Source organism: Dermacentor variabilis, chromosome 1, assembly GCF_050947875.1.
Source record: "Dermacentor variabilis isolate Ectoservices chromosome 1, ASM5094787v1, whole genome shotgun sequence".
NCBI lineage: Eukaryota > Metazoa > Arthropoda > Arachnida > Ixodida > Ixodidae > Dermacentor > Dermacentor variabilis.
Window position 1 is genome coordinate 125,041,426 of NC_134568.1, and position 23,455 is coordinate 125,064,880.

Below are 23,455 nucleotides of genomic sequence, written 5' to 3' on the forward strand. Positions count from 1 at the left end.
TTGTAGACGACGTCGAAGTGGAACACGACATGTGGGTAGCGACACTAATGTAGACTGCTGAACGACCCGAGCACCCGCCAGTCGAGCAGAGCGAAAGCGCGTTTCACAACGCCCTCGCTCTCCCCATGAGCGAAATGATAACTGGCACTCATGACCTAGAAGCGGGAGACCTCGACATCCTCAACATGCCTACCATGTTCTGCTCCGCAGCTGACATTGACCATTCGGTCATGGTTTACCTGCAGAGCAAGAGAATACTCAAGGCCGTGAACGACAACAGCACACTGTGCGAAGTGCAAGAGCCGGAGGGATGCAGGAACGTGCAGTTCATATTCTGCAGAAACCATGTGCCCCACATAGGTCATTTAAAGAATATCCTCCGAGAAAACTACATCATTCGTATTGACTACATGGTCGGTACGGTTGGCGGCGGGAGGAGGTGTGCTACCGCCTCATGTGGCAGGAAGGGCTTCAAACGTGCACCAAACAAGTCTCGCAGAGTTTGGCCTGCTGCTGAAGGCCAGTACGGCACAGCAAGACATCCCTGCAGCGCCGAGCAAACTTGGCGAACTAGCGTAAGTTGTGGAACGGTTTAATGGTTTATTCAAACTGCATTTCTGTCTCCATTTTGAGTAATCCAAAGTGAATCTAGTCAAGTTGCACAAACCACGACTGAATGCCAAGCGCAAGAGAGCATATGTCACACATAGCAGGCGAACACTATGAAGGCTGCAGTGACTTTACTGCTCTAATTGGGAGTATGAAATAGTTCCTAACATACGAAAGAGAATGTACAGTATCTCTTAATTCAATGTAACATCAGGCGTCATAATTTTATGTTGCAATATATGATGTCACTATGTGACATGGGAGGCATCAAAAACCGGAACCTCTTTAGCACCGGACATACGAAGTGGCACGTTTCTGCGACCAGTGGCCACAGCCCACAATTTGTGCTTACGCTTGCAACCAAACATAGTATGAGACATGTTAGAAGCACAAGGGTGCACTGATAACCTTATGGCCACATCTTGCAGTTGTGATGTGAAGTAGGTTATTTCATAGAAAGTATCACAAATGAATATGTTACTCGAAAAAAACACTGAGTGAAATTCTTATAGCTGCACTACTTGCATGGCAGCCACAGTGTTGCCTGCTAAGTGTGAATGCAGCATAGCGAACAAACACATTTCGTTTCTGTCATTAGCATCTGACATGAAAATGCCTAGACTTGCCTCCACAGGTTGTAACTGTGTCCTTCACACCATGTATATACAGGTGACGTGTCTGGATGAACTCTAGTCATCAGACATCTTTAGCTGTGTTGTATGAGGCCTGTGGGGTAGCTCCTCTGGTGGTGGGTGCATTAATACAACCCTAACGTTTTGTTGTCTTTTCTCCTGTATTTAAACATCTTTCACCGAAATCTGTGTGGTTAATCTGGAGGTCAGCTGTGAATCTGAGAGACAGAATTTATTTGAGTGAAACAATTGGGAAGAGAGAAATATCTCCATACCAGTTTGAAAATGAGAGTCCTTATGTTGTGATGACAATTCAGCTTCTTTCTCGGAAGCCAAATCGACCTCGAGATATCATGACTCAGATTTTTGAAACATGGATAGAGGCTTTTCTTGTGTGGTATTACTTTTTGGCAGAGCCCCTTTCCCTTTTTTGTATTAAAGTGTCCAATTGATCAGCACAGCATGCCCACAGGCATAGAATGAATTAAATGGAATGAATAAAGTTGCATCTTTACATATAACTGACTGCACACAACCAAAAACAGCTAGCTGCAACGCATATTTTTTTTATTCGGGGCATGGCTGTGCACGGTGAACCACAGTCTCGCGGCAATGGACAAGAAGGGCCAAGCAGTGTTCCAAACTGCAACCTTGACGACGTCCAGAAATAGGGAAGTAGCAGTCTGCCTCCAGGACCCAGTTGCTCCAAATGGCCGTTGGCAAATTCGCTTGGAAAGGGACAGGCTGACAAGGAAGATGGTGAACATGGCTTACATTTTCACGTGTGACATATTGTAGCAGTGCATAAAAAGAATGTATGCTCTCTGGGGCTTTTATTGAGAGCGTTTTTGAGAGCGTTATTGAGAGCTTTTATTGAGAGCTTATTATAAGTGTTTTATTGAGGTACCAAGCTTCTTCTCGCACATGCTCACCATAATGACACGCCATCATGCCACCATCTAACAAAACACACCTGCATCAATATAAAATGCTTGTTCCAATGAAGAAATGTCCCTTGATATTCAGTACACAGTCCTGTTACTTCGTGTCTCCCCTTCATCTTCGTATATTACACTTTAATAACTGTGAATCAATACAAATCATTCCATTCACTATCCTCTGGTACTTATCTTGTCCGCAAGCAATAATCCTCATCCATCTTACATGCATTTCCTCTTGTCAAACACTGTGCTCACTATCCTTTCAAGCATACTATCACTTGTTAGTAGGCATTGACATTCGTGACCTGAAAGTAGAAGGCACACAACATTAAAAAAAAAAAAGCCAAGCAAGGTAGATTGCGTTTATTTGTTTCGGACAAGACAAGCCCCAAGGAGTGCTAACCTCCAGTGTTGAGTGACTGGTCCACATTCTTTTCATAATCAGAATCCTTGGTAAATTCGTTATGAAGATACAAGGTTCTATATAGTATAGTGACATACAGACAGTGTAGGATTGATTGTGAATAATACAAATGACGCGATTTTGGATATCCTCGTGAGATCCCTTGTAGTTTGAAATGCACATTGTCTCTTATACTCCTCAAAATTCTTGTAAGAGATTATGTAGAATATTCTTCCAGGATATAATGTCTGGTGCTTGTGGAACTATGTGGAAGTGGTTTAAGCTCATTTCTGCTGCCCGCTTTCGTAAAGATTGGCACTAACTTGATCTAGACCGTTGCGTAGGCACAGATGACAAAAAGCAGCCTTGCAGAATGTTTTGAATACCTCGAGTTGACAAGAGAAGAAGCCATCATTCCTTAAGAGAGCAAAGCTGCTTTATGCGACAAGAACATGAATTGACAGTTACTTTCTCCGTCTTCATGGAGATTCTGCCATCAGCGTCGTAACTGGAGTATGGGTTTTTCACATTGGTAACATAGCAGTCGGTAATAAGAACTGAACTTGTAAAGCAGTTAAACAGCTCAGTTGCCTTTTGGTCTGAGGAGGATATGGTGTCCACGCAAAGAAGCGTACCTCTTTGCCTGTACTCATGCAGTTGCTAATATTTTTTTATGTTGTATTTCAGTAACTGGCTCATCATTACCCACGGGTCCTGCCACCTGCAATGTAAGTGATATAGGACAGGTAATTGGCGTAACCTGGGCGTGGGCAAGAAACAGTTTAGGGAGTCAACCCCCCTCCTCCGAATATTTCTGACGAACCCCTCAGCTTTCCCACGGAACAGAAAGATTCAGGAGGTGGGCTCCAAAAGAAGGACATGGATGAAAGGGAAAGCTTGAATGTGAAAGCCAGAGGAGGGGCTAGTGGCGGTCTGGAGGGGTTTGTCATGTCACCGTACCTAGAACTTAAGCTTATCTAGTTTCCTCCCAACCGCTATCGTTTCCTCCCAACCGCTCCCAAACGCTAACTGAAATATAGGAATGTTAGTGGCGCCGCGTCACATCCTGCTGTGCCAATGGATCGGCAGAACAGTGAACCTCGGTAGCACAGCATGCCAGCATAGCAGAGGCAAGGCGGACTGGTGGGACCGCATAAAGGAGCGTTACAGAGGAAAGGTGAACATACATGTTCGGCTTGAAAGAATATTTTCCGATCCAATCCAATGTTTGAACCTAAATGTCACAAAGCTTGTTTGAGTTGGCGAAGTAGCTGTAGTGAAGGACACGCACACAGCCTCAATGCCTGTCAAATGCCTCTTTATGTCAAAGTGTGTGTTGGTGAGGATTTTATGCACGGAGGAATATGATAGCTATGTAAATAGATTAAGGCTTCTGTGCCCCATGCGTCTCAGTGGCGCATGTCCATTCTGGGGGATTGGCAAAGAATGGGCAACATACCCCATGGCATATATTTAGTGACCCAAGTTGTCTACCTGGCAAAGAAAGCATCTGCAGCAAGGAAGAAAGCGGCAAAGAAAGCTGTCATTTAAAACTGATTGTTTTTCTTAATGGTTAATATCGTTTTACAGTTCCTGCTCCATGTACACCAAAATCCAAACACATGTTTTGCAGGCTACCATGAGCGGGAAATCCACTGCTGATGGGCCCACCCTGGAGCCTACAGTCTATCTCTTCTCGGGCAGGAAGGGCACAGTGACGCAAGTCTTTGTCTCTTCCGCTATGGTGGAAGCCAGAGAGGGGCAGACTATCCGGGAAGTGACGGTCACTGTGGACTGCTTCTACAGGGACGGCAGGACGGTCCTGAGCAAACTCAGCCAAGTTCTCCAGAAGAAGGACATCGTCAACATCGACTACAGTCGAAGCTCGATACATGAAACAGCTGGATGATCGCGAAATAGTTTATTATAGGCAGAATTCGATATATAAATACATGTCAAAAATGCGTAAAGAACTTGTACAAATCAATTAATGAACTAACTTACATGAATAGAGGTAGGGGATCATAGAGTTTCTCACTACATTACCTAGAGGGAGATCTGGCGCTGCTGCGCTGTGGTATGCATGGGAATGCCGGTATGTTGTGACTTCGGATTGGCATCGTTCTCGTAGAGGCAGGACACCTTGAAGACGCGCTTGGCAAGTACCTTTCCGTCTTTCACAACGATTCATGTTCTACTAAAACAGCACGTAAAAAGCTGTTTTAGCTTTATTATTACCTGAAAACATGTTTTGTTTAACTACGAGAACTTGTTATTGTGTGTACGACTACATGTTACGTAAAAAGTATCAGCGGGCCGCTAAAATTGGAGGACAGACGACAAGGTTTGCGCTCGCTTTGAAACAGTTGGTCGTCTGTTCTTGCTTTTCTTCGCTTGGTCATGCATTGTGGGTGAGTAAAGATGTAATATGTGCGAATGGAAACATTTTATGAAGATTTTACTTTGAGAACGCGTTATTTGCGTAGCCATATCCACGTTTCAGACGAAGCCTCTTACAACACCAGCCAACACGAGCCTCGCAGACACATATACCGTCATTCCCATGACGGCACGGTGCCCCCTTAAGAAACTCCCATAGACGGTGGCGCCAGATTACCCTCTAGGTGTTATAATGAGAAACTCTATGTAGGGGATTTTCAGCTGGAAATAGCATTTCAGTCGGAACCTTTCGATGGACAGCTAGAAATCAAATTTTCCAGATGGAAATTGACTTTGCTCCTGCCCAAAACAATATTTTCAAATTGTGTTTCTGGGTGGTAATAGCACTTTCTCTACTGGGGCTCCCCATAACTGGCTGGAAATAATTTTCCAGCTGGAAACAGAACCTACTGCAGCTATGTGACCAGACATTCCAAGGTGAAAATGCCAGGTATGGCTGGCATATTTAATATAACCGTTTCGTCTGTCTTTACGAATGAACCTAACCGTAGTGAAACAGCAGTTTTCTGTTGGTTTAGTTGAAATGCCACCTATAATTAAGCATTAGTTTCTCAGGTATCCTGTCCTTAATTGAAAAAATGAACTTGTCATCTTCTACTGGTACGGAAAAAATAAATTCCAAGCTCTTAAAAAACACTAGGCACATATCCGCCGAATTTTTACTATTGCTGTTTTCCCAGTAACTCTCCTCAGGAATTCTCACTTACGATTGTAAGTGTGGGAAGGTCATTCCAGTTCACAAAGCAGGCAACAGAGACTGTCCGCTAAATTACCGCCCCGTATCTCTAACCAGTGTGTGCTGCAAACTCGTGGAGCATATCATGCATATCATATACTCTCAGATCATGCAGTTCCTTGATCTTAACAGCTTTTTTAATCCCTCTCAACATGGATTTCGAGAAGGCGCCTCATGCGAATCCCAACCAGCCCTTTTTCTTCACGACTTGCATGGTAACCCCAACACTAACCTACAAACAGATGCTATTTTTCTTGACTTCGCCAAGGCTTTTGACAAAATACTACACAAGCGTCTACTAATGAAGCTCTCCCAACTAAACCTGCCACCCGACATTCTAAACTAGATTGCCGAATTTCTGACTAACCACTCTGTTTGTTTCCCTTAACAATGTCAAGTCTTAACTCACTCCTTGTAATGTCCGGTGTGCTGCAGAGATCTGTCCTCGGCTGCTTTTATTTCTAATATATATCAACGACTTGCCTAACAATTCATTATGTAAGATCCGCATGTTCACTGACGACTGCAAAATAACTAACACATCTCACCAGATAGCCCTACAGAATGATCTTAATAATGTGTTCGAATGGTGTAACCGCTGGCTAATGATGCTTAATCCTAACAAATGTAAATTAGTTTCCTTCCACCGTCCCAAAAACCCGCTTCGATTTACTTTTGAAATTGCTAACATACCAGTTGAAACGAGTGAATCCTATACATACCTTGGTGTAACACTAACCCCTGATCTTTCCTGGCACACCCATGTCACGAATATCATTTCATCGGCTAACCGATCATTAGGATTTCTAAAACGTCATCTGCGTCACTCACCCTACCACGTAAGACTTTTGGCTTACCAATCGCTAATTCAGCCCAAACTTGAGTACGCATCACCAATCTGGAGCCCTCACCAAATTTATTTGATCAATGCTATCGAAGCAGTGCAAAATCGTGCTGCTCGCTTCATTAATTCTTCTTATTCATACGATATCAGCGTGTCATCCCTTAAATATGAATCTGGTCTGCCCACTCTTTGGTCTCTCCGCAGGATCGCCACACTATCACTTTACCACAAGTTTTATCACAGTTCTTTCAGCCATCAACCTCACATCGCTCCTGCCACGCGCACTTCCCCCCACACGAGCCATCCGCTTCAAGTCACCCGATCCCGTTCTGGCACCACAACATTTACTGCATCATTTTTTTGCCGTGCAGCTTCAGAATGGAATGGCCTTCCCCACGACATTGTTTCAATCACCTGCGCATCATGATTTATTCAAAGTGTATCCATGTACCTGTCTTGTTAATAAGCTGTGGAACTAGTAACATCTCTGTACAACCCACCCCTTATGTAACACCCCCTTGTGGGGTCTTTAAGGAAATAAAGTGAAGTGAAGTGAAGGCCTTCTGAGCTAAATGGGGAACATATGAAAGTCAGTTGAGAAAAGTTGTTTCCATTTGCAAGAACTGATACAGCAACTTGGAAATGTCCCATCACATTGAATGTTAGCTTTAGCATGGGAACTATATCGTGCCATCAGATTGTCCTACCGTCAAGATTCCCGCCTGCACACCGAGAACACCTCTGCGGGTCCTGCATAAACCTTTGTTTATACATTGCAGATGCCTAGAATTATAATAAAGTCATCTGTTCCTTCCATTGGCCTCAAGGAACTTACCCTGACTGTGCCCGTGTATAATGATGGGTCTGCCAAACCATATTCATCCTACGTATTGTAACGGATAGGATGAGTTTATTTACAAGGTGATAGATGGTTAACGTAGAGCAAGGGACAAAATAGTCATCCATGGCCAACAAACAGTGGCCAGCTCCTCGCGCGCCCCTCTACTTTCTCTTCCTTCGGCTGTGCCGCGCAGCGTGACAATATGATCATTCCTCGGCATTTTCAACTAGACCATAGGTCAACGTCAATTACCGGAGAAGTTGTTGCAATCCAGGAGGGACTTAGATTTTTCTCCAAGGGTCCTCCTCGTGCATCGATGATGATGCTCTGCCATTCTAAGCAGGCTCTTCAAACCATTGGCTGCATCCTCACACGGGGCCCATATTATTCATTAGCTCTTTAAATAGCAGAACATCTCGATCATGCAAATAGAAATGGCCACAATATCACCTTTCAGAGGAGACACGCACACAGAGCTGTGATTAGGAATGAATAAGCAGCAACTGAAGCGAAAACTGCTTTAACCCTTTCAGGGTCAATGACGTAAAGATACGCCGCCATGAAGAAGTTCAAAATGGTGAAGAGGCAGACAAAACCGTCTTCTTTTCTTTCAAGCTTTACTTTGGTTGGCGTAGTGGCCCGGGCTTTCTCTACCTTTTCACCATGAACCATCTGGACCAGACGGATGTACATAAATATCATTGTAAGAGCAAGAACATTAGAGACATCAAATTTTTAATTCTTATAAGTTTATTTATTTATTTATTTATTTATTTATAGTACCCTCAGAATGAGTATACATTAATTATAGAGGGGAGAGGCTACATAAAGGAGGTAAAAAAATGATACACAGAAAAGGCACAGTATGTGTAACAATAAAAAATTATGCTAGCTCACTAATTTACACAACAAATAATAGTGGTAGTTCACCATAGAAATCTCATGATACACTTCAATATACAAGGTGGGAATGATAGGTCAATACATAGTTAATTTGCAAAAATAGTACTTATACAATTGCAAGCCACATGATATATTGAAAGCAAGTTTCATGATTTACATGTAGTTAACTAAAGCATTTCTAAATTGAACAGGATTACTTATAGAAACCATAGATGCTGGCAGACCGTTCTATTCGTTGCATGTCTTGGGTAAAAATGATTGCGAATGTGTTAGAGTCAGGCACATGTACCTTATGCGTATGATCTCTACGGGAGGAGATGAATGGTGCTGTATTAATCCATGCCGACCGAAGCGCAACATTCTAGTAGTAAATCTTATGGAATAAGCGTAGGCGTGATTGTTGCCTACAGGTTAATAGCGAAGGTAGGTTCAGAGTGGTCTTCATTTGTGTTACACTTGCCGTTTGATGGTAATTAGGAAGTATAAACCGAGCGGAGCGATTCTGGACACATTCAAGGCAGGTAATTGAGATGGCATGATGTGGGTCCCACACTGATGATGCATATACCAACTGTGGACGGAAATATGTCGTGTATAACAAATGTTTGAGTGATAATGTACGAACAAGAAGTTTCTGTGAAGATATCCATGTGTGCGATTAGCTTTGCTCGTTATAAAGACTATATGGTACTTCCAGGATAAGTTCTAGGTTATATGGACGTCCAAATATTTGTAATTTCTTACGCTCTCGAAAGGGATGTTATCAACTATATAGGCAGGACAAGCTTCATTAGTACGGGATATTCGCATTGATTTACATTTCTTGACATTGGGCTGTATGTGCCATATTATAGTCCAGTTATGCAGTGTGTTTAGATTGTCCTGAAGAGATGAAATATTAGTGTCATTAGTAATTTTACTATATATTACGCAGTCACCTGCAAAAAGACAAATTTTAGACTAAATGTTATCAGGTAGATCGTTAACGCAGATTGAAAACAACAGCGGCTCAAGCACAGACTGTTGTGGAACACCAGATTTCACGGGTGTCAGGGTTGAATTAACTTCATTAGCGCTTACAAATTGCATGCAAATTGCATGCAAAGTCGACAACGGTCGGAAAGTGAGCAGCATCACAGAGAATGGCCCTGTGTACATATCGCCTGATTAAAAGATTAGTTGTCCATGAATGTGTTGACAGAGGTGGGCAGGCCTGTTCTATTTGCTGCTAGCTTCCGGTATAAAATATTTTTGAACAAATTGGAGTGACCAAAGAAAATATGTTCTTTTTGCATGGTTATGTAGGCAAGATGATGTGCTTACTGGATCAGAAAGTAGGCATTCTTTTTAACTAACTTTTGAAGCGATAAATTTAGTGCAAAGGCAGTCAAGGTATTTTTCAGCTATAGCAAAAAAAAGAAATATATGGAAGTGATCATCAAGAAAAGTGAAAAGGGTATCTAGCACAAATCAGTTATTTTATACTCGCATGTCGCACTGAAAAAATTCAAGCGCAATTGAAGTGAACGGTCTCGCATATTATGGTGGTTTGTAAAACAGTCGGACTTCAGTATATGCGATCACGTTTGGATTGTTTAGCTCAGGCTGGGTATGTCGCGAAATTGTGGCAACAGGCTACAAGAGGTAATGAGAAAATCATGACTGGGGTGCCGCACCAAAGAGGTACATTCCAACTACAAACAAACAAGGGTTCTGGAAAGGGGTAATTTAAGACGAAGGTGCCCTTGACAAATTTCGCCATAAATGTTTAAGTATACAGTTAGCATTAGTGACAATGTTATCAACATGCATCTCCCAGGAGAGGTTATTAGTTATGTGGACTGAAAAACATTTATATGGTTCAACTTGTTACAGAAGACGGCTTTCATTACAGTAGTGACAATCATTAGTTTGCCTAGGATTTCTCGATACCCACATTTGTTAATTTACATTCTTTTGTGCACAGTTTCATTTGCTGTATGTTGTACCGGCTTATTTCTGTAGCAAGTTCATTTAGAAGCTGCTTTTTTCAGCACTAGAAGAAACCGTACTGCAAGTTACACAGTCATCAGCAAACAGTCTAATAGATGATGGGATGACGTGAGGCAAGTAATTTGTATATAGATATGAAATAGTCGAGGACCGACTACAGGCCATTGTGGGACACCAGATACAAATGTAATGAGCAAAGAATGACAGTTATTGGTTGATGCATAGTGTCTTGTGTTAGACAAAATGTTTTCTGTCGAGGCAATAATATGTTACTGTTTATGTATAATTTTTGTAATTCCAAGCAAAGATGTGGTTGCACAATGAAATAAAATGCTTTATGGAGTTCTAGAAATGTGGAATTGGTGTAAAGTCCATTGTTAACACGAGAAAAGAGATTGCGAGGTAAAGAAGTAGTTACTTAAGTTGTGCGTCACATGAGAATGTGTTGCAGTAACCATGTTGATGAAGCCTGAAAAAAAGATTGCTTTCCAAAAATTTTGCCAATTGTGAGTAGATATTAAACATATTCAAACTGCTTTCAAGGGATAAATTGGTCAGAGATATGTGCGTGTAATTGTGTGGGACTGTGGATTTTGGTTTTAAACAATGGCACATACCACCTTGCCCAGCTTCCAATCTGCTGGTATGCAGCCAGAAGCAGATGATTGAGAAAGAAGTTCAGTTGGGAAAGCGCTGAATACATTTCCAATTTTACCATAATTAAATGCTTCACGATGAAGGTTACCTTCACGTACCCACTAAGATTCATCATGCCATGGGGATTAATTAATACAGGATCCATAGAGATTCATGGGATATTGATGTAGAAGCAGTCTGCACAATGGACTTGGAAAATACATCATTAAATGCATACAACATTATTAGCTGGGAAAGGTGTTCTTGTTGTCATAGTTCAGTACATGATATGGACATTGCTTTGTCAGCGCCAAGGACACTACAAAGTATTTTATGGTCAGTTACCACTAGGAGGATTGTTTGCTATATATGTCAAGAAAGACATGCTTTGCTTTCTTTGTTGCACTTCCAAACAGAAAGGCAGCATGCCACTAGGCTGACCCAACATTCAAGTTGTTGCCAGCCTTGACATCTAGAGAACAAATGCTTCTATTTACTAAAAAGTTGGTTTAACATTGTTTTAAAGCAAGTTAATCAGTGTGGGCAACAAATTGGGATGTACTATTTGTTAATGAGATTAGTCACTTCGTCTTTGAAAAGAGCCCAACTAGCCTACATAGAGCGTGATAAAAAAGTTGGCATGTGGTTTTCACAGAAGCAACTTGAGTTTGCAATCGATGGAGGCAAATTGTGCCTTTCTGTAGTCCCTAATGATTAATTTCTGGTGAAGGGTTCAGCGAGAAGTGCTTCCTGTAAGAGTAAAATTTATGATGGTAGCTCATTTTTAGACGTGGAAGCAAGCTTAGCAGTATAACTAGATCCAGAGCAGGGGGTCAAAACAAGGTCAAGCACGGTGGCTTTTGACAGAGTGCATCAGTGTGGCTGTGTATTGATTTGCACTAGATTGAAGCCAGAACATGCATACAAGAAGGAAGTGCATTCACATGAAGAAAAGGCTTCAATGAGAAAACCTGGAATATACTGCATCTTTGTTACTAAACCCAACATTGCGCAGGATGCAGAGGTGTAGAATTGTGTAAAGGGCTGTGATCGTAAGTAGGTATACGGTTGTCCCCGATTTGTAGAAAGAAGGGAAAAATTTGAAAACAGGCCAACGTGGTAGGAGCTAAGAAAACAAGAAAATTCTGTCCAGTGCCCGTGAAACAGATATGAGGCTTAACGAAAATAATTTCAGAGGCTGCTGTTGAAGTTGGGGGTAAGCCACCGAGTCAAGGAACGGGCAAGTTCTCCCAAGCAACAGGAGCTCAGAAATGACAGTACGAATCTCAGACACCAGTAATCACACTAAGCTGACTGAAGTACTATCAAAACTAGTAAAATGGAAAAGAATTAGTTACATACAATTAAGTTTATAATATTTTACAAATTGAGAAAGCACTAAAAGAAAATCAGAAGCATGGCTAATGTTTTTTTTTTGTGCTTTCTGGAAACCTTTATATTGCTTCTCAAAACCACAGTCGGCACAATCCTTTGGGTGCGCTTTTCAAAGGCTGGTTGTCTGGCTCTAGAATAGCTGTCTCTTCTAATGCCTACTAACGTATGTTGAGCCATGATTAAGGTTAGTGGCCTTCAAGATTGGTGCACATGCCTGATGTAGACCTCCGAAGCCACGCGAGGTAATGCCCAGTGGTTTTGCCAGCCGCATGTGGCACTCACGAGCAACACTACTGAAGAGGAGAAAAGGGAAAGGGTTTAGCAGCTGGTTTTCTGCTCGCGCGGCACCCACATCTAGTAAAGGAAGGAATGGATCTAGATGTTTAAGGTTAAACGTGAAAAAATAAGGCGTTTCAGGACTCAGAAGAATATAGTGAAAAATATAGTGAGATAGTGAAAAAGCATTTGGTTCGCTAGAGAAAACTGCAGCCATCAAGGCAGTGGGTCAAGAAGTAGAAGCACACTTGAGTAAATTAGGTGAGAGAGAACCTCTTTGTTGGAAGGCAGAGGTTTACGCCAGCATGCCTATGACCATTCAGCATGCATATAAAGTAATATCTGCACATTCCACAGCCACCAGAAGTCTTCCCAAGAAATACAGAAAAGATGGTTTTAATAAGGGTGTAAGGGAATCCCTCTCTTATTTGTTACTCTCACTGCATGCTTGCAGGAGTATTCATAATGCTTAGGTTTGGAGGAATAGGTGTAAGGAGCAATCAGCCCTATAATTTTAAACCTGCAGCTTTCAAATGATGTCTTGTTCACTAACACTGGAGATAATCTACAACAAATTATTGAAATTTCAACCAGGAAAGTCTAAGGGCAGGCTTTAAAATCTATAGTCGCCAGGCTGAAATACTGTTCACTAGCCTGGCAAGCAAAAACAAGTTTAATTGTCATTAGCAATCATCTTTTTGACACTGTGCATGAGTATGTTTATATCTCTTGGCCGAATGGTTACAGGGGACCATGAAATTCGGATGGAAAAAAAATGGGTGGACTGTATATACAGAATTATTGATAAAGCTTTCTGTACTTTACAGTAATATCTATATCAGAAGTATGTTTAATTATCATTTACTAAGGTGGTACATATGGAGCTGAAAATACACTGAGCACAATAATGCATAGGAATACGGTTCTCGTGGTATGGTTTCGTGGCAGGGTAATATTTAACACTTATCTCAAGGCTCAAGTGTGCAGCTTTTGTCAAAGGACTGAAGCCTAATTGTGTCTGACATGACTGTGCATTGGGGCGCTTTAATATGGGAGTGCATGCACCTTTTACTCCAGTGTAGCCACATATAGACTGGGTGAGAAGAAGCATTGTTATAGCATTAAATTTGTGTTAATTGTCATTTAAATGTTTAAATTCCTTGGAATCCCTTGAACAGATGGCAGCAGCATATTTTAGTGATGCGCTGAAACAGCCATAGCATCTAGAGTAGCCACTTCTCACTTGCTCCCCATGACAGACACCGTCAAGTCATGATGAACACCAGCCTCTACTTTTACCTTTGAAAATGGGTAACCGCTGTGTCGTGCGAATGCTATAGCTTATCGGGGTGAAACGTTCAAAAGGATGAAGTCGTGTCTGACAGGTCGAATAATACGAAAAGCAGATAACTGACGGTCTGCTAGAATAACAGATTGATTACCAATGGAGAAAGGACAACAAAGTTAAGCACGACTGATTTGAGCTGAAGGGGACGGAGTGTAAGGCATTCCACTGCAGCTCAAAGGAGCTGGTGACTGCTGAACAGGTTCAAGAGGATTAGAGCTGCAAATACATAAAATTTTGGGCTTGTGTCAAAGCAGATTCAAGATCATTACCCAGAGGTTAATTTATTCGTCAAACCAATGAACGTTTTGTGAAGCAACCCTGAAGCACGTTATGCAAGTGCAAACAATTAAGTTCCAGACGGGGATGCAGCCTCGGACCGAACGCGCTGGAAGCAAGGCTACGTTGCTCAGTACTGCCCTCAAAGACCAACCCTGGGCCGTCCAGCGGGCCATGGAAGCAGCCAGAGCTCCCATGGTCCTAGAATCCCATGGCCAGAGAGAATCCAAATTGAAGCTCATTCCAGATACATGGCTCTCCTCGACAGAATAGTAGCGAGCGCAGTATTTTCACGAAAGAAAACGCAAGCAACACAGATGAGAATTATCGCTGTGTGACAGACTTTCTTTAAAAGTGTAGGCACGGGTAAGTGTCTACGTATGTGTCTGTAGTTTCCGCCGGAGGACATCGCCTCCTATTGGAAAACCGACGCCTCTTGGTAAAACGAAAAGGCTTAGGCTTTGAAACCGAACCTGTACGCGCAGCAAAGAACCAATCAGCATCGTCGCTTTGCCATATCAATGCCTCATGCACGCGCACGGACGCACGCGCACGGACGCACGCGCTACGGTCAGAGCCAGGGCTCACGCATTCCTTGCTGTAGTCGGCGTAGTGTTCGAACAGTGTTTCAGGGCTGTGTGCGCCGCCGATGAGCTGTCATTTCTTGGTAAGCTGATCTTTTATTTCACTCGACTTTGTACTTAGAGTGGTGCAGCTCTCAGCGTTAAAAAATCATCTAGTAAGTTCTAGCTGCTATTACCGCAAAACTAGAAGCAGTGACAGTTTTGATTGTGTTCCTTCCGTGATCGATCGCCGTTGCCACGCTGAAGTAGGCTGTAGGTGATCGCCGTTGGATGGGATTTTCGTCGCACCGGAAGTGCGATTTCCGTCGTTTGCGACGAAAATCGCAATCGCAGCGCCGACCCTCCAATTTTCGGCTTCGACAAACCGGTTGGTCGCACAGTGGTAACAGTGGTGTCAAGGCGTAAAATGTCGGCGAAACGTTTTACTCGCTCTTGGACGTGGCATGAATGCTCCGAAGGGTTTTGGAAGGCATTCCAAGACGCCTAGCTACTGGCGCTAAATCGTCACCGCGTTGGGGCCTGCGCGATAACAAATGCTTCCGAAAGCGAGGGTGACGTGGCGTCGCGGCAATGTCTTCTCTCATCACGCAACACCTGGTGCGCTGATGCAGCAGCAGATGTCCCCTGCCCGTTCTGCTCTGCCGAGGCGCACTCGTGATGTGGTGTCTTGGCCAATGGGAATTTAGGTACTGTTTGAACACAATGTCGCGTTAAAGGCCCCTTATTGCAAAAATTCCGGGGTCGGCATCGGATATTGTTTCGCAAAAAAATCATTCCGAAGCACAACCACGCGGGCCTTCCACGTGGCACAGAGGACTGTTACTGAACTGAGTGAATTCCTCAAAGTAAGATGCGTCAGAAAAATCGTAAAGTACGACCGAACCACAACTACAGATATGATAGCATTGGATTGTAATTTGAATATGCCAGAAAATATATTTATGTTGCATGGTAACTCAACCACGAACCCCTATTCCAGCGTTTCTACCATTCATATAGCGTGGTGTGGCCCGCTTGGTTCCTTGCAACAACATCCAGATGGCACTCACCTCGATGCACCCACAAGAAAGGTGTGGTTGCTGAGAGGTGTGACAAGCAGTTAAGACTCTTTGAATGCTATCGCATTCCACCCTTAAAGGCGAAGCTTAAGTGCCCTCTGCTTGCCCACATGACAGATGAAGGGGTTTTTCAGTATGTAGGTCATTTGCTGCTTTCGAATCGGAAAGAAAAAGAAAAGAAAAAAAAACCGCATGTATGCATGCATTATATCGTAGGGCAACTCTAATTGGAACTTGAATTGCTTCTATGAAATTATCTTACCTAATCCCCATTGGATTCTTTTAGGATCATAGCAAGTGCCTGGTTCAAATGTATTTGTTTGTGAAGTTATGTAGATATAGTTTCCCCGTGTGAAAGCTTCCAACTCCCTGCATTCGGCCTTTGGTACTCTTTCTTGAGACGACGTACCCCAATTTATAGCAGAAGGTTACGAGCGTCATCTCGTCAATATCCGATCGGGTTCTTCCCTGCATGATCATTTCATGTCTCCTCTCCGCGACTCCCCTTTGTGTGTAATGTGGCTGTGTGTTAAATGGATGTATTTTTCTGAGTAAAGTGTGCTTTAGAATGGAGCAAATAGGGTACATTATGCAGATGGAATTCTTGTAATTGTTTTATGCTGTACATTGACTTCCCGGTACAGACTACCGGGTACAAGCTTTTTCTATGTTCTAGAGAATTTTTACTAATCAACTGTGGTAGATAACATACATGGTTATATTGCGCTCAGTTTTACACAGACAATATTAAGTGAAGGACAGGACGTGGACAGACGTAGCGCAAGTTGCGCTACGTCCGTCCATGTTCCGTCCTTCACTTAATATCGTCTGTGTAAAACTGAGCGCAATATAACCATGAACGTTCACCAACTAGCCCCCTTCATTGCTTTACTAAGTGGATAACATAATTTCTAGTCCTTGAGCTGGACTGCTCAGAGAAATTACTTGCATGAGTACTCAAAATGTATAATCAGTGAAGAAAAGTTCACTAATTAGGTTTTTATCTCATTACTTCAAGACACCCGTATTTCAATTTACGAATTGTAGCTAGAGAGCTTGAAAAGCGTATCCACCTGAAATGAAACATATGGGCGTCCCATTTATTTTTGTGCTTCAGTGCATGAATGGCATTTTCTTTGAAAGGTTATACAACAGTGCATTTTTTACTGCAAGTGTGATGGCACATAAACCAGTGCCATCCTCGGAATTATGATCTAGCGGATATGCCTTGCAAGCTGGCTACGATTCGGCAATTGCAATAAACTGTAATGTAATATTAGTTGAAAGCTTAAATTAAGGATGGTGTTTAATTGATCACTTATGCATATCAAGGTTTCGTGCAAGTAATGTACACCTCGAGTAATCCAGCTCAGCTTGAGTAATCGAACTGGAATTATGCAATTGCCACAGGTGTCGTTGCCACAGCGAAAAGTACCATATGCATAACAATTTTCTGCCTTCATTTCAAGCAGGCAACAAGTCATACTTTTCTGGCATTTTCATTTCTTATTACTTTATTAGTTTTTGTACCGTCTCAGTAGTGATTTCCCGCCATTTTTACAATATTCCACCTATCTTAACTTGCCTTTCTCTTTATTTCTTAGCGCTGCAGGTTTTTTTTTTTTTATTTCGGTCATGAGACACATGAGTTGTCCATAGAAAAGTGAAGAAGTTGGAATGTCTGCGGCATTTTTATTTCCCCTTTGGTCCTCCTCTGTCAATACAATAAATCGAGACTGCTACGGTCTGCATTTTGCTTTCAATTGTTTTCAAACTTTCAATGACAAAAAGAAATGAATGAAAAAGCTGTTTGAAGCACTATAATTTCCCTGTCTAAATTTTATAGCGATGCTATTTTATTGCTTTATTCGATAATTGCTGGCCACGTGGCAACTGTATGATGCTAGATTTCCTTCAACATGCTACAAATCATTATTTACCATGTAGTTTTTTGATGCAACCAGTTCATACATAGCCGCAAGGATTAAAGCCCTCCCTTATGTAATGCGTCCAGGCCTTTAACATGAAAACAAACGAAATGAAATGAAAACATGCGCCAAATGCAGCAGAAAAAAAAACTAGAGTGTAGGAACAATGAGACATCAAGAAGATCAATCAGTCAGTCCATCAAGTTTATTTGACACGAGATTGCCATCATCCATCCTGTCTAACTATCCATCCTAGCTGTCACGAAATGTAGCTTGACTTCCTGGCATACGTAGGTTCCTTTACATGGTCACGAAAATAAGGGAGGAAGGGGTTCACAAACTTCCGACCCATTTTTCAGTTAGCCTCGTATGTACAATTGTTGCGAGTCACACAGTGACCGTGTTCCCAAAAGCTGGATGAGCAGCGCATGTGTCATTCTTTCTGCTTTACTCTGCACTTCTCCACATTTGACACTGGGAGCTTGGTCCAGCTTCCGCTGCTGCTCATCTCAAAACATACCGCGACCTTAACTCCTCTATTAGCTCCTCTTTTAGCCCCTCTGTTATCACATGAAGCTTTTGATGAGATTATCAATTGCTGCTTTGATCTCCACACCCACCTGTGAACCAGTGAGATCACCTGACCATACCCCCTCAATTTCGTATGGGAAGGAACCCTTGTAACCACACTCTACGCCGAGAAGCAGTGTTTCGTTTGGCTTCCAGTTTAGATTAATTGCATTAAACCTTTGTATACATTATGATTCCTTGTGAATCCGAGAAATTTGGGCCTCATATACTGCGATTGTGAACACTATAACTACTAATAAAGCAAATAATAAATAAATAAGTAAATCTAAACAAATGCGAGACAAGATCTTGCAGTGCCCCTTTAAGGCTCACCAACCACTCAATAAATTCTTCTGACTGTGATAACTATAGCTGCAGGATATGAAACTTTTAAAGAATGTACTACCTATTGGATAATCTGGATGCATAACCTTTATTATTGGCATTGGTTGCATGATTGTAAAAAATTCTTCCTACTGCAGTGCACACCTGAAAGCTCCTGCCAGCTGCGGAAGAAACGGAGACGGCAAGAGATGGAAGAGCAAGGCGACGAGAACAAGGTAAAAGCGGGAGCCAAATTTTCAGCGAGACAAATGGACAAGTCCACTTGTCGAAACGTTGGCTCCCGCTTTTACATTTTACAAAACTACATCATTCGTATTGACTACATGGTCGGTACGGTTGGCGGCGGGAGGAGGTGTGCTACCGCCTCATGTGGCAGGAAGGGCTTCAAACGTGCACCAAACAAGTCTCGCAGAGTTTGGCCTGCTGCTGAAGGCCAGTACGGCACAACAAGACATCCCTGCAGCGCCGAGCAAACTTGGCGAACTAGCGTAAGTTGTGGAATGGTTTAATGGTTTATTCAAACTGCATTTCTGTCTCCATTTTGAGTAATCCAAAGTGAATCTAGTCAAGTTGCACAAACCACGACTGAATGCCAAGCGCAATAGAGCATATGTCACACATAGCAGGCGAACACTATGAAGGCTGCAGTGACTTTACTGCTCTAATTGGGAGTAAGAAATAGTTCCTAACATACGAAAGAGAATGTACAGTATCTCTTAATTCAATGTAACATCAGGCCTCATAATTTTATGTTGCAATATATGATGTCACTATGTGACATGGGAGGCATCAAAAACCGGAACCTCTTTAGCACCGGACATACGAAGTGGCACGTTTCTGCGACCAGTGGCCACAGCCCACAGTTTGTGCTTATGCTTGCAACCAAACATAGTATGAGACATGTTAGAAGCACAAGGGTGCACTGATAACCTTATGGCCACATCTTGCAGTTGTGATGTGAAGTAGGTTATTCCATAGAAAGTATCACAAATGAATATGTTACTCGAAAAAAACACTGAGTGAAATTCTTATAGCTGCACTACTTGCATGGCAGCCACAGTGTTGCCTGCTAAGTGTGAATGCAGCATAGCGAACAAACACATTTCGTTTCTGTCATTAGCATCTGACATGAAAATGCCTAGACTTGCCTCCACAGGTTGTACCTTTGTCCTTCACACCATGTATATACAGGTGACGTGTCTGGATGAACTCTAGTCATCAGACATCTTTAGCTGTGTTGTATGAGGCCTGTGGGGTAGCTCCTCTGGTGGTGGGTGCTGTAATACAACCCTAACGTTTTGTTGTCTTTTCTCCTGTATTTAAACATCTTTCACCGAAATCTGTGTGGTTAATCTGGAGGTCAGCTGTGAATCTGAGTGACAGAATTTATTTGAGTGAAACAATTGGGAAGAGAGAAATATCTCCATACCAGTTTGAAAATGAGAGTCCTTATGTTGCGATGACAATTCAGCTTCTTTCTCGGAAGCCAAATCGACCTCGAGATATCATGACTCAGATTTTTGAAACATGGATAGAGGCTTTTCTTGTGTGGTATTACTTTTTGGCAGAGCCCCTTTCCCTTTTTTGTATTAAAGTGTCCAATTGATCAGCACAGCATGCCCACAGTCATAGAATGAATTAAATGGAATGAATAAAGTTGCATCTTTACATATAACTGACTGCACACAAGCAAAAACAGCTAGCTGCAACGCATATTTTTTTTATTCGGGGCATGGCTGTGCACGGTGAACCACAGTCTCGCGGCAATGGACAAGAAGGGCCAGGCAGTGTTCCAAACTGCAACCTTGACGACGTCCAGAAATAGGGAAGTAGCAGTCTGCCTCCAGGACCCAGTTGCTCCAAATGGCCGTTGGCAAATTCGCTTGGAAAGGGACAGGCTGACAAGGAAGATGGTGAGCATGGCTTACATTTTCACGTGTGACATATTGTAGCAGTGCATAAAAAGAATGTATGCTCTCTGGGGCTTTTATTGCGAGCGTTATTGAGAGCTTTTATTGAGAGCTTATTATAAGTGTTTTATTGAGGTACCAAGCTTCTTCTCGCACATGCTCACCATAATGACACGCCATCATGCCACCATCTAACAAAACACACCTGCATCAATATAAAATGCTTGTTCCAATGAAGAAATGTCCCTTGATATTCAGTATTCAGTCCTGTTACTTCGTGTCTCCCCTTCATCTTCGTATATTACACTTTAATAACTGTGAATCAATACAAATCATTCCATTCACTATCCTCTGGTACTTATCTTGTCCGCAAGCAATAATCCTCATCCATCTTACGTGCATTTCCTCTTGTCAAACACTGTGCTCACTATCCTTTCAAGCATACTATCACTTGTTAGTAGGCATTGACATTCGTGACCTGAAAGTAGAAGGCAAACAACATTAAAAAAAAAAAAGCCAAGCAAGGTAGATTGCGTTTATTTGTTTCGGACAAGACAAGCCCCAAGGAGTGCTAACCTCCAGTGTTGAGTTACTGGTCCACATTCTTTTCATAATCAGAATCCTTGGTAAATTCGTTATGAAGATACAAGGTTCTATATAGTATAGTGACATACAGACAGTGTAGGATTGATTGTGAATAATACAAATGACGCGATTTTGGATATCCTCGTGAGATCCCTTGTAGTTTGAAATGCACATTGTCTCTTATACTCCTCAAAATTCTTGTAAGAGATTATGTAGAATATTCTTCCAGGATATAATGTCTGGTGCTTGTGAAACTATGTGGAAGTGGTTTAAGCTCATTTCTGCTGCCCGCTTTCCTAAAGATTGGCACTAACTTGATCTAGACCATTGCGTAGGCACAGATGACAAAAAGCAGCCTTGCAGAATGTTTTGAATACCTCGAGTTGACAAGAGAAGAAGCCATGATGTTAAGTGTTCATCATTCCTTAAGAGAGCAAAGCTGCTTTATGCGTCAAGAACATGAATTGACAGTTACTTTCTCCGTCTTCATGGAGATTCTGCCATCAGCGTCGTAACTGGAGTAGTCAAACTTAAATATGGGTTTTTCACATTGGTAATATAGCAGTCGGTAATAAGAACTGAACTTGTAAAGCAGTTAAACAGCTCAGTTGCCTTTTGGTCTGAGGAGGATATGGTGTCCACGCAAAGAAGCGTACCTCTTTGCCTGTACTCATGCAGTTGCTAATATTTTTTTATGTTGTATTTCAGTAACTGGCTCATCATTACCCACGGGTCCTGCCACCTGCAATGTAAGTGATATAGGACAGGTAATTGGCGTAACCTGGGCGTGGGCAAGAAACAGTTTAGGGAGTCAACCCCCCTCCTCCGAATATTTCTGACGAACCCCTCAGCTTTCCCACGGAACAGAAAGATTCAGGAGGTGGACTCCAAAAGGAGGACATGGATGAAAGGGAAAGCTTGAATGTGAAAACCAGAGGAGGGGCTAGTGGCGGTCTGGAGGGGTTTGTCATGTCACCGTACCTAGAACTTAAGCTTATCTAGTTTCCTCCCAACCGCTATCGTTTCCTCCCAACCGCTCCCAAACGCTAACTGAAATATAGGAATGTTAGTGGCACCGCGTCACATCCTGCTGTGCCAATGGATCGGCAGAACAGTGAACCTCGGTAGCACAGCATGCCAGCATAGCAGACGCAAGGCGGGCTGGTGGGACCGCATAAAGGAGCGTTACAGAGGAAAGGTGAATACATGTTCGGCTTGAAAGAATATTTTCCGATCCAATCCAATGTTTGAACCTAAATGTCACAAAGCTTGTTTGAGTTGGCGAAGTAGCTGTAGTGAAGGACACGCACACAGCCTCAATGCCTGTCAAATGCCTCTTTATGTCAAAGTGTGTGTTGGTGAGGATTTTATGCACGGAGGAATATGATAGATATGTAAATACATTAAGGCTTCTGTGCCCCATGCGTCTCAGTGGCGTATGTCCATTCTGGGGGATTGGCAAAGAATGGGCAACATACCCCATGGCATATATTTAGTGACCCAAGTTGTCTACCTGGCAAAGAAAGCATCTGCAGCAAGGAAGAAAGCGGCAAAGAAAGCTGTCATTTAAAACTGATTGTTTTTCTTAATGGTTAATATCGTTTTACAGTTCCTGCTCCATGTACGCCAAAATCCAAACACATGTTTTGCAGGCTACCATGAGCGGGAAATCCACTGCTGATGGACCCACCCTGGAGCCTACAGTCTATCTCTTCTCGGGCAGGAAGGGCACAGTGATGCAAGTCTTTGTCTCTTCCGCCATGGTGGAAGCCAGAGAGGGGCAGACTATCCGGGAAGTGACGGTCACTGTGGACTGCTTCTACAGGGACGGCAGGACGGTCCTGAGCAAACTCAGCCAAGTTCTCCAGAAGAAGGACATCGTCAACATCGACTACAGTCGAAGCTCGATACATGAAACAGCTGGATGATCGCGAAATAGTTTATTATAGGCAGAATTCGATATATAAATACATGTCAAAAATGCGTAAAGAACTTGTACAAATCAATTAATGAACTAACTTACATGAATAGAGGTAGGGGATTTTCAGCTGGAAATAGCATTTCAGTCGGAACCTTTCGATGGACAGCTAGAAATCAAATTTTCCAGATGGAAATTGACTTTGCTCCTGCCCAAAACAATATTTTCAAATTGTGTTTCTGGGTGGTAATAGCACTTTCTCTAC

The 23,455-nt window shown here is 42.5% G+C and overlaps 1 protein-coding gene across 6 annotated transcripts; it reads left to right on the top strand.

Annotated features, from left to right (window-relative positions):
• The first annotated feature begins 307 nt into the window (after positions 1 to 307).
• On the top strand, positions 308 to 22,969 carry LOC142584290 (uncharacterized). 6 transcript variants are annotated; one of them, XM_075694442.1, is made up of 4 exons: positions 308 to 575; positions 18,915 to 19,265; positions 21,981 to 22,021; positions 22,925 to 22,969. In XM_075694442.1, exons 1-3 carry the CDS (start codon positions 411 to 413, stop codon positions 21,981 to 21,983), a joined length of 519 nt encoding a protein of 172 aa, XP_075550557.1. In that variant the 5' UTR covers positions 308 to 410; the 3' UTR covers positions 21,984 to 22,021; positions 22,925 to 22,969. The 6 variants fall into 6 exon arrangements, 4 of the variants coding, with proteins under 4 accessions (XP_075550557.1, XP_075550549.1, XP_075550564.1 ...); XM_075694434.1 differs by lacking the exon at positions 22,925 to 22,969 and having other exon boundaries at positions 21,981 to 22,678; XM_075694456.1 differs by lacking the exons at positions 308 to 575; positions 22,925 to 22,969 and adding an exon at positions 14,843 to 14,959 and having other exon boundaries at positions 21,981 to 22,678.
• Positions 22,970 to 23,455: the final 486 nt, after the last annotated feature.